Source organism: Siphateles boraxobius, unplaced genomic scaffold (genome assembly GCF_051911475.1).
Source record: "Siphateles boraxobius isolate OS27281-9 unplaced genomic scaffold, OSU_SipBor_1 248, whole genome shotgun sequence".
Lineage (NCBI taxonomy): Eukaryota > Metazoa > Chordata > Actinopteri > Cypriniformes > Leuciscidae > Siphateles > Siphateles boraxobius.
Window position 1 is genome coordinate 292,501 of NW_027508864.1, and position 12,500 is coordinate 305,000.

The window sequence follows — 12,500 nt, forward strand, 5'->3', positions numbered from 1 at the left end:
TAAGGCCATCGTTCACACAAAAATGAAAAAATAACTTCCAAAGACAGACACCCATTCACTGCCATTATAAAGCTGGGAAGAGCCAGGACATGTTTAATATAACTGTGTTCGTCTGACAGAAGAATGTCACAATGAAGTAGTGTTCATTTCGTTAAAGGGGTCGTTGATTATGATTTCACTTTTCTAACTTTAGTTAGTGTGTAATTTTGCTGTTTGAGCATAAACAACATCTGCAAAGTTACAGCGCTCAAAGTTCAGAGCAAAGGGAGATATTTGCTTTTACAGAAATCACTTTTTAAGGACGACAACATACGGCTGGTAGGAACTACACGACATTCCTCCCGGGTTAGTGACATCACAAACCCTAAAATTTACATAAACCCCGCCCCTGGAACACGTTTTATAGATTATCATGACAGAATATGCTAATCAATGACTAGTTAACTCCACATAAGCTGCATAAATCCATCAACTAACATTCAGAAATGTCCTGTTGCTTCTACATGTCGTCACTTCTTCTTGAGTCTCTCCATCTTTGTCCGACTCCGGTTTGAACATAAAAGGCTAAACGTTTTTGAAATTTTCAGGACACCAGCTCTTGAAGCTCCGCCCCCTGTGCCGGGAGCAGCAGCTCATTTGCTTTTAAAGGGACAGACACAGAAACGGTGGGTTTTTTTCTCACCCTCAAAAAGTGACAATTTTAACATGCTATATAAAAATATCTGTGAGCTAAAACTTCACAAACACACTCTGGGGACATCAGAGACTTATTTTACGTCTTGTGAAATGGGCATTATACCCCCTCTTTAACGAAATCATGACAAAAATATTCGTTGATGACCTTTTCTTCCATGACTAAGACGAGACCATAATGAGACGACACCAACGTCAAACGATAACTGTGACCATATCAACATGCAAAATCGTCAAAGAAGGAAAACGAGACTAAAATGAAGTTAAAAAATAAAAAGCATTAGTAAAACCGCTCTTTGTTTTTGCATCACAGACTGTTTTTAACAAGCCGCTACGAGCTTTCATGCGTGCGGTTGCCAGATTTCAAGAATTTAAATCCCCCAATCAGAGCTTTCTGTTAGAAGGACACGTTTTCTACCCGATGTTTTACTTAAAATGTGCAATCTGGCGACCATGCGTCGCACTCTCTCCACACTGAGGAAGAAGAGCGGATGATCGGAAAAGTTCAGAAACACAGACGAACATGTAAGCTGGAGTTCAGCGATCTCCATTTCAGATATTCTGCCTGATGAAAGTTTCTGTGACTAAAACTGCGATCAACCCTTCTGTAATAACTCCAGACATAAATCACCACTAAATGCACAAACGCAGTTCAATGTGACAATAAATAGTCTTTTCTTTTGCTGTTGTTTTAATGAAAAAAATCATTAATTAAATTTGGAATTATGAGAAATTTCACCGTTTAAATTTGAGAGAAATGTCTTGTAGAGATTGGGTTCATTTATGAGTATGGTAGTTAATTATTCATTACAATAGCCTATAGAAAATATCAGGAAACTAGATTAGGTCAAATAAACCATGCATATGAGATATTATGAGACGTTCTCTAGATCTGTACTTGTATATGGAAGCGCAATAATTCTGATGAAATGCAAATATAAATTTCTCAAATGACAACAATTGTTGCGTTTATAATTTTAAGCAAAATAATCGTCAGCCTATTATCAATTTAACCATTATGCAGCATGCCGAAAATATGACTAAGTCTTCATTGACTGAAACTAGACTAAGCTTTTAGCTCTAATGCCCAGGCTTTTAGTCTACTAAATCTTGACTGAATGAAAACAGGGCAAGGTTGACTAAATATGATAAAAGCTAGAAAGTACATTTGACACTGGACTAAGACGAAGGCAAACTGTAAAAAAAGCTGACAAAATGAGCACTAAAGTGCAGAAAGAGACGCACCCGTTTGCCATCTTTGGTCTTCTTCGCACACCACGAGCTGTCAGTCATCTTCTCGAAGAACTTCCTGGCTTTGGGAGCCTGTTCCAGGATGTGACTGGGAGGAACCCCCAAAACCTCCACGATCTTATTCATTTGGTCGACCTGCCATCAGAAAGTGCATCAAACCCGTAAGACAGCGGAGTCACGCTCCATGCGAAGGACTTTTTTGACTTGCCCTCCCAACAAAATATCGTGATTCTTTATTTATTAAACATTTTGTGTGTATAAAACTACTTACAACAAAGCCCAAAATCCACCCACAATCATAAGACTAAATAAAAATAAATAAATAATATAAATAAAACTGTAAACTAAACAGTATATAGAAAGACCTCAAGATTGCGTTGTTGTTGTTCACACTAAGAACGATAACTATATTAGCGTCGGCACCAACCCACAGTATCTCTGTTTATTATAAGCATTTGCTAAACTTTTGTCATCTGTACAAATAATAATGATAAATAATAATAGCAAATATAAATACAATAGAACAAAGATACAAATGAAGTAAACAGTGCTGTAAGTTATTCAGATAGGTCTAACAATAGTATTCAGGTATAGAAATCGAATAATCAAATGTTATATAACACTGCACAGTACTATATAAGATGAACATAGATTAACCGGTTACCAGCTTCCATTGGTCGAACTGTCAGGTGACGCTGGAAAACACTATCGACACAACCGCGTAGATTTTCTGATAATGACCGGCGTGATTTTTCCTTTCCATTTGTTGAGCTGTAATTTTTAAAGTGAAATTTATTTCACATATAGGCCTATATATTAGTTTTATTCTGTTTTCTCCGTCCACAGCAGTGCTTTAAGTGTGTGACGTTGTGTGAATCCATGTTCTACACTACAGTATCCTGCAATTCTTTATGGTTTCAAAACACACTATTAGCTGGTTCTGTTACTGAAGAATCAACACCAGACAATGATGTGGCGCAACCAAACGTGATATTGTTACATGATTGGCTGTTAGCGTGTCACTCCCTACGTTGCTAGGTTACCAGAGAGTGAGTGCCTTTGTTCATGCAACCAAACTTGCTTCGCAACCTGGTTTCTTCCACCGAAGAAAAAAGAATATTGAACGTTTTATCGAACGCATTTCTTATTGATATTGATTACGTGTCGAGAGATCGTTCTCCTTCATCGGCCAGCAAATGTCCATCCGTGATCTACACATCGTCTTATGATGCGTTAGAGACCATCTGCTATTAATAAAGATATGCAAACTACTATGGTTTACTAATGTAAAAAAAAAATAATAATAACCTAGCAAAAAAGCAGTGTGTGTGTACATGTGGTTCGCCGGCGCTATTTCATACTAATGCTTTCTATAGTTAGGTCTCTAACTGAAACAAACACGCTTGCTGTATTCTGCTAGTTCAGACACATATTCGACAGGTCTATATGTAATATCTTCATGTAGAGGAGTTACTTCTTCACACTTTAAAAATGGAGCACTACTAATATGTCAGCAAATTTAAAAGCACTAGTTAAGAGATGGTCATATTCCCTGTATTCACTGTAAAGCCAAGCTTCTGAGCTTTAAAACAACAAGCTTGGTTGAGCAAGTAGTTGTTAACTATCATAACTTAGTGACCCCTGCCTCAGAATTAAGAGGTTAAGGTTAACAATCAATAGATTAACAACGATCAACTATAGGAATTTATGTAAACTGACAAACCAGTGTTACGATTCCTCATTAAGCGACTGAAGTTATTCAGTCACGAGCAGCGACTGGTTCTGTCTTCTGTTGTTGGATTGACATCAACGACACACACAGCCGCAGGGTCATTAGGCTGAATACACAGATCTAATATACCGACACACATGCAGTTTCCTTCTTAACGGTTTGCGTTCACTTAAAGGATTAGTTCACTTCAAAATGAAACTTCGGTCATCATTTACTCATCCTCGAGTTGTTTCAAACCTGTATGAATATTTTCCCCTTGCTGAACACAGAAAGATGACACACAGTTGATGGACCCCACTGACTTCATTAGTTTCCCCCTACTTATCAGTCCTTTCAGAAAAATGCAGTTTTTTTGTGATTGTTGCCGGCAAAAATCCTTAATTATGCGCCACGTTTGATTAAAAAATGCAATGAAATTTGCGGGATATTTATGCAATTTTATGTGATGAAATTTCGGGAACTTGCAAAAACTGCGGTTTGATGAAAAAGAGAAATAAAAGTGATTGCCCAACACCCTGTCCGTGTCAAGAGTCATTTCTTATCACTTCCTATGATAAGCAAGCATAACACATCACAGAAAGTGCTGGAATATTTAAATCTCATCTTGTTTTATTTCAGACCTTAATAAACACACGGCTCAACTTACAGAACACTGATGAGTCAAACAAGTTCTGTAGCTTTACAAAAGGAATATGCCACAACTTCTGTAAAAATTCATAAATAAAATATAAAATATAAAATGTGTGCTTCCTGTTTTACAGCTTTTCGATGATGTTCACGTCGCATAATTACGTCACTTCATACTAATTTCTGCTAGTCGATTTCATACCAAAACAATACTAGAGTTACTGGACTACTCCTGGGTCATGCTACTGTAAATGAAAAGACATGAAATAGTTCTTATCAATAAATATTTATTAATTCATAGCCTAATGCAACAATTACATAAGTAAACTCTTAAAACAGAATTATGACATTACATATTTTAATTTTCATGTAACAGAGTAAAGCCAAACAAATAGCCGTTCTTGCCTTTCATTTCAGACGCAGCGTCCGCTTTTAGGGGCCGTTTATATAACGCGTCTGTTGCGCTCAAGTTCGTTATTTCTAATGTAGGCTCGCAGGAAGCGCGCTCATAATGGCAGTGACGTGGTCGCGACGCGCGTGTAGAGCGCTAGTTTTTCCAGACGCACCGATGCATCGGCGAAATGAAAACATCTCAACTTTTAAGAATGCCGCAAGCGCACCGCAGGTCATGTGACAAAGACCAACCGATCACCTTCGGCCTTTCCGTGACATCATGGAAAGCTCGGCCGGACAGCTGATCAGAGCTGTACAGGGCGGCTTTTTATTTCTCATCTCCATAATATATCTAGTACTAAAGCTTATGCAATGACTAGAAATCAATGAATCCTTTGCTGATACTTCTTCGTCATCATGGAGAGCGCAGTTCATGGTTGCATAGCAACAAAAGACGCCATGGGAGCGCGAGCGCTTGTGGAAAGGAGACAGCGGCACAGCCGCGCTGTCCACACGTTTTTAGACGCAATATGTGAACGGCCCCTTACAAATTACGATATTTTTGTCATCCTTGATGAAACGCTTCCACACATCTGATTTGTGTGTCTGTTGGTGACGTTCGCCATTTTTAATTAATTTATGGTTAATGCACGCTTGAGTCGTCGATTGTTTCCGACAGCGCCATCTAGTGGTTGAAGTAGCCGATCCCTCGACTACTCGACTACTCTATGCAAGCCCTATTGCAAAGAAAATGCAGGGATTATGAAATCATGCAAGCCCCGCATATTTTGGGCGAAAATCGGCAATTTATGCGGCGAAACTGCAGAGTATTTTTAAAAATGCGGCCCCCGCATAAATAATGCAGACTTTGGCTGACTATTCATTGAATTATGCGATCGCTTATAAATCACCTCAATTGTGCTACATATGATTTAACATTGCTGTTAACGGTATATTTATTATTATTATATTTAAGCATATATATATATATACACACACATACATACTAACACGCATTCCAGTTTACCATTCTCATGTACTTGTAAAATTTGTTATAAAGGACATTGTTTGTTTTTTTGCACATAGGTTAATTGTTTGTAAACTGGGAAATAGATTGTTTGCGCTGAATAGGACTGCATATAATTTCAACGTACTCTTCTGTATAATGACAAATAAAGATTCTGATTGTGTGAGTCAATGGCGTCCATCAACTGTGTGGTTTGTGTCCAGCAGGAGAAAGAAACTCATTCAGGGTTGAAGCAACTTAAGGGTGAGTAAATACTATTCCTTTACGGCTGTTATGAGGATACTCGCAGCATTGGACAGAAGTTCGTGAGTCGTGTACGAGACGTCAGTTGAGCCTCACCTCGTTGGCGCCGCTGAACAGGGGCTCGCCGGTGTGCATCTCCACCAGAATGCAGCCCAGAGACCACATGTCGATGGCCAGATCGTACGGCATTCCCAGCAGCACCTCAGGCGAGCGGTAGAAGCGGCTCTGGATGTACTGGTATATCTGAGGACACACAGGACACGTTACTGTAGGAGCTCACACACAGGTGATAAACAAATCAACACGCTTTTAGGCGTTTGATTTTGGTTCTGTTTATCGATTCCTAATTTCGATTCCAACAAGATTAAAAAACAACAAACTTAGATATTCACATTTAGTCTTATTGCTAAACATTTAATTGTATCTGAATATCATGAACACAAATCAACAGGTGAAGAACACTTACACGAGGAACGTTTGCCTGAGGTTTAAAAACACCATAGAAGAACAACTAGCGTAACTAATATAAACGTCAAGCATTATTAAAGACGAGTAAACACACAATTAAAAAATTAGAAATGGCAACAAATAGACTCAACTGAACAAAGATACGATTGGAATAAACTGTATTTTAAGATTTTCAGGTACAGAAACTGTAATCAAATGTAAAATAACACTGCAGTTTATAAATAAAATATACATATACAGTGACAAAAGTTATTCAGTGAAGAACACCAATTGAATGCGTTTCACACAGAAAACAGCGCGCGAGTCGTCTCGCACTGGAACGCTCACAAACGAATGGATAAGAGGAACGGAGATTTTAATGATTCCCGCCCTCACCCGCTGGCCCAGCTGACAGGAGCTGCCGAAGTCCACGATCTTGATGGCGGATCTCTTGGGGTTGCAGAGCAGGATGTTCTCGGGCTTGAGGTCGCAGTGGATGATGCTCAGCTCCGGCGTGGCCAGGAACAGCAGCGCGGTGCAAAGCTGCTGCGCAAACTTACGCGTCAGGTTCAGGGACACGCCGCGGAAGTTCGTGTTCCTCAGCAGGTCGTACAGGTTATAGGACAGCATCTCGAACACCAGACATAAGTGGTTCCGGAACATGAAGTGGCGTTTCAGATGAACTGGAGGAAAGAGAAAACAGGCCATGATGATGTACACGCCACAGCAAATGAAAGATACACTAAAAACACGGTGAGCGAATCACAGCGCGACTCTTTCCAGAGCAGGTTAGCCAGAAGCAGACGTTTGTACGCGTCTCGGAGCCGGAACTGGATCTGATGCACCGTCACACATTAATAACCAATTCCTCTACAGACGAACGTGAAAATCAACTCTAACCCTTCCCACAGTTCACAGCAAGACCATAGCTAAACGATTACCTATAACGTTTTAATAGTTGTTCTAATTATATAAGAGTAGTCCACACCACACCCATAACAACAACGAGATGTTGACGGTTTTTCCCAGCTGATGATCAATACAAACACTGAGAGGCCAATCAGAATCCATCCTTCTATAAAGAGCTTGAGCATTTAAAGCAACAGAGACGAATAAACAGAATGACATCATGCGCTGGTGTGGGCGCTAACACACTACAGTTATCACTATACTTATTCTTGGTGTACACGGCCCTTTACACTTCTCCTGAAAGGTTTTTATATTACTTGTTTTTTTGTTATAAAAGTGTCTTTTGAATCATGATGTACATGTAATGAACATAGCAGAAGTAAGCACTAATATAAGCTTAATATAAAACATGTACTCTTGTACACAGAGTTGGATCAATACCTTCACTACAACGCCAGTCTCTACTAGCTTATGAAAACAAAACCTAAACCTTAGGCAGCAAATAAATGATGAAACTGTGACAAAACCCCAAAATCACTATGTAGCAATAATGACTGTTATGTGGTTATAATCATTTTAATATAATGTTATTACATCAATCATACATGACTGACCTGACTACATATATTTCATATTTGATCATCTTTACACAATTATTGAACAGAACTGAATAAACACTGAACAGCAGAATGGAACTGAATCATCTCTATCGTATAAAGCGCTGTAGAAATAAAGCTGACGAGACGGTTTTATCCGGCCGGATCCATCAGACACAGAGAGAAGAAACGTTTCGCCCGATTATAACAATGAAAAAACACAAGTATATGCATTTCTTAACTATGACCTGAAGCGGTGTAAACGTGAATGTGTTTAGATCATCAGGTGTGTTCGAAGAAGACGTCACATGATCTCTGCGCCTCGCTCAACTTCAGTGTGCTCTCTGTAGTCCTTCAGAAAGAACTGACATTTACATCAATGTATCATAAATATGTGACTGAAACACTCTTGTGTTGATGAATCTGGTGTAAAACTACGCTTGAACACAGACAGCTGGGATGCCGACCCTGGCCTTGATTTTTAAACATTTATAGTTCAGCTTGACGTCTGCTCCAAACAGAGCGATCCATTCCTCTCTAAACACGTCTCAAACACACACACACGACCAGCAGATTCATCACAGGTGTCCTCGCATCACACACTGAACCGACGCTCACACAAAAATTCATTGCAGATTTTTCCTCAGGTTTTGTAAGCGCACAGATGCTGTGAATACTGTCAAATAGTGTTTCTCAATGTCAAGGAAGGATCCGTTATTTCGAGGATGCTACGTCATCGACATCCGCCGAAGGACTGTTCCAACGCCGAGGATCCTCAGAATTTAAACCAAGCACTGAGTCCTTCGTTCAGGAAATGTCCCATACACAGGAAATGATGCATATGTGTAGCCTCCGCGCTCTCAAATCACCCACAATCCTATGCGCCAGCTTTGCTATCTTGTTCAAAACATAAAAAATGTCGGACGTTAGCGGAGCAATAACAGGGAAATATGCTTTTTTACGTTACCATACATTTGTTAACCGTAGTACATATAAGTAAAGTTTAACGTTTAAATGCCAGTACAAATTACTACCGTATTGATATTACAAATTATACAAATATATACAAATTACGTTATTGATGGCCAACTGAACCGGACCTGTCATTTAACAATTGTTAGCTGTGTTGCCGTCACCGGCATTTCTTTTATAAATAACTAGTTAAGTTGTACAAACTAATTTAACATGGTTAGCAGAAGAGAATTTAAACTCGTACTGACCCCAAACTTTTGAACAGTAGCAGCGCCAAAAGCGGACCTTTTCCCTGACGTAATGACGTGATGACGCGCACTTGCTAGCCTGTTCATTCACGTGTTCTCCGCATGCTAAGAGGAGCCTCGCCTCTGAAGGAAATGAGTTGGAAGGATCAATCCTGATAAGGAAATATCCTTGACATTGAGAAACGGCTGATATATCACTATACAAAACTGCAGAAATATGTATCATAGATAGTGACGGTCTGTGTTGTGTCTAATTCACACAAAATAACATTTCTGTGCGAGGAAGAAACTCTATTTTTCAGAGTTTTAGTGTCAGTACTACATTAAACTACAACTGTACTTACTATTGTTAACTACTATAAACTGTTGAATATAATGTATAATAATGCAATGGGGTTCTGATAATGCCAAATATCTGATGTTAACAGTAAAAAATGGCCGACATTATTTTAAATATATCCCGTCAGTGACAGAGCGCAAGCATATTTGTCTATAATAATTCAGTATTTTCAGCTTCAGAATCATGAATATTGTTATTCTGGTGTCTCTATTATCCTGTGCTTTGGGTTTCAGCACCAAGTCCATCCTATTCATTTACACACTCAATGCAATATCAGATTTAGCATTTAATCAATAGTACATTTTTTGTTGATCTTTTTATCATATGTCTTGGAGTATCGCAGTGATATCATATCGTGAGATGTATGGAGTCGTGACGTGAGGGTATGGTTACACCGCTTCCGGCTCACCGATGTAGTACTTCATCTCGGTGTCGTGTTTGTTCATGAGCTCCAGCAGCCGCACTTCAATCTGAGCCTGATTGAGAAAAGCCTTTTTATTCTTGATGATCTTGATGGCGACCCACTCCTGCTCCACACGATCATACGCCTTCACCACCTGCGGGAGACCAACAGCAGCGTCACACACACACACACACTCCTGCTCCACACGATCATACGCCTTCACCACCTGCGGGAGACCAACACCAGCGTCACACACACACACACACACACACACACTCCTGCTCCACACGATCATACGCCTTCACCACCTGCGGGAGACCAACAGCAGCGTCACACACACACACACACACACACACACACACACACACTCCTGCTCCACACGATCATACGCCTTCACCACCTGCGGGAGACCAACAGCAGCGTCACACACACACACACACACACACACACACACACACACACACACACACACACACACACACACACACTCCTGCTCCACACGATCATACGCCTTCACCACCTGCGGGAGACCAACAGCAGCGTCACACACACACACACACACACACACACACACACACACACACACACACACACACACACTCCTGCTCCACACGATCATACGCCTTCACCACCTGCGGGAGACCAACAGCAGCGTCACACACACACACACACACACACACACACACACACACACACACACACACACAGACACACTCCTGCTCCACACGATCATACGCCTTCACCACCTGCGGGAGACCAACAGCAGCGTCACACACACACACACACACACACACACTCCTGCTCCACACGATCATACGCCTTCACCACCTGCGGGAGACCAACAGCAGCGTCACACACACACACACACACACACACACACACACACACACACACACACACACACACAGACACACTCCTGCTCCACACGATCATACGCCTTCACCACCTGCGGGAGACCAACAGCAGCGTCACACACACACACACACACACACACACACACACACACACACACACACACACACACACACACACACACACACACACACACACACAGACACACTCCTGCTCCACACGATCATACGCCTTCACCACCTGCGGGAGACCAACAGCAGCGTCACACACACACACACACACACACACACACACACACACACACACACACACACACTCCTGCTCCACACGATCATACGCCTTCACCACCTGCGGGAGACCAACACCAGCGTCACACACACACACACACACACACACACACACACACACACACACTCCTGCTCCACACGATCATACGCCTTCACCACCTGCGGGAGACCAACACCAGCGTCACACACACACACACACACACACACACACACACACACACACACACACACACACACACACACACACTCCTGCTCCACACGATCATACGCCTTCACCACCTGCGGGAGACCAACAGCAGCGTCACACACACACACACACACACACACACACACACACACACACACACACACACACTCCTGCTCCACACGATCATACGCCTTCACCACCTGCGGGAGACCAACACCAGCGTCACACACACACACACACACACACACACACACACACACACACACACACACACACACACACTCCTGATCCACACGATCATACGCCTTCACCACCTGCGGGAGACCAACAGCAGCGTCACACACACACACACTCCTGCTCCACACGATCATACGCCTTCACCACCTGCGGGAGACCAACACCAGCGTCACACACACACACACACACACACACACACACACACACACACACACACACACACACACACACTCCTGCTCCACACGATCATACGCCTTCACCACCTGCGGGAGACCAACACCAGCGTCACAAACACACACACACACACACTCCTGCTCCACACGATCATACGCCTTCACCACCTGCGGGAGACCAACACCAGCGTCACACACACACACACACACACACACACACACACACACACACTCCTGCTCCACACGATCATACGCCTTCACCACCTGCGGGAGACCAACACCAGCGTCACACACACACACACACACACACACACACACACACACACACACACACACACTGCTGCTCCACACGATCATACGCCTTCACCACCTGCGGGAGACCAACACCAGCGTCACACACACACACACACACACACACACACACACACACACACACACACACACACACACACTCCTGCTCCACACGATCATACGCCTTCACCACCTGCGGGAGACCAACACCAGCGTCACACACACACACACACACACACACACACACACACACACACACACACACACACACACACACACTCCTGCTCCACACGATCATACGCCTTCACCACCTGCGGGAGACCAACACCAGCGTCACACACACACACACACACACACACACACACACTCCTGCTCCACACGATCATACGCCTTCACCACCTGCGGGAGACCAACACCAGCGTCACACACACACACACACACACACACACACACACACACACACACACTCCTGCTCCACACGATCATACGCCTTCACCACCTGCGGGAGACCAACACCAGCGTCACACACACACACACACACACACACACACACTCCTGCTCCACACGATCATACGCCTTCACCACCTGCGGG

At 42.5% G+C, this 12,500-nt stretch overlaps 1 protein-coding gene across 1 annotated transcript in view; it reads right to left on the reverse strand.

Annotated features, from left to right (window-relative positions):
- Positions 1-12,500, reverse strand: part of dyrk1aa (dual-specificity tyrosine-(Y)-phosphorylation regulated kinase 1A, a) — a 44,195-nt gene that overhangs the window by 12,273 nt on the left and 19,422 nt on the right. Inside the window, exons 7-10 of the mRNA XM_077241937.1 lie at positions 9,888-10,035; positions 6,810-7,096; positions 6,063-6,209; positions 1,939-2,079 (exon numbers count right to left, since the gene is read on the reverse strand). Of these exons, the coding sequence (XP_077098052.1) occupies positions 1,939-2,079; positions 6,063-6,209; positions 6,810-7,096; positions 9,888-10,035 (723 nt within the window). The remainder of the gene's footprint in view (positions 1-1,938; positions 2,080-6,062; positions 6,210-6,809; positions 7,097-9,887; positions 10,036-12,500) is intronic.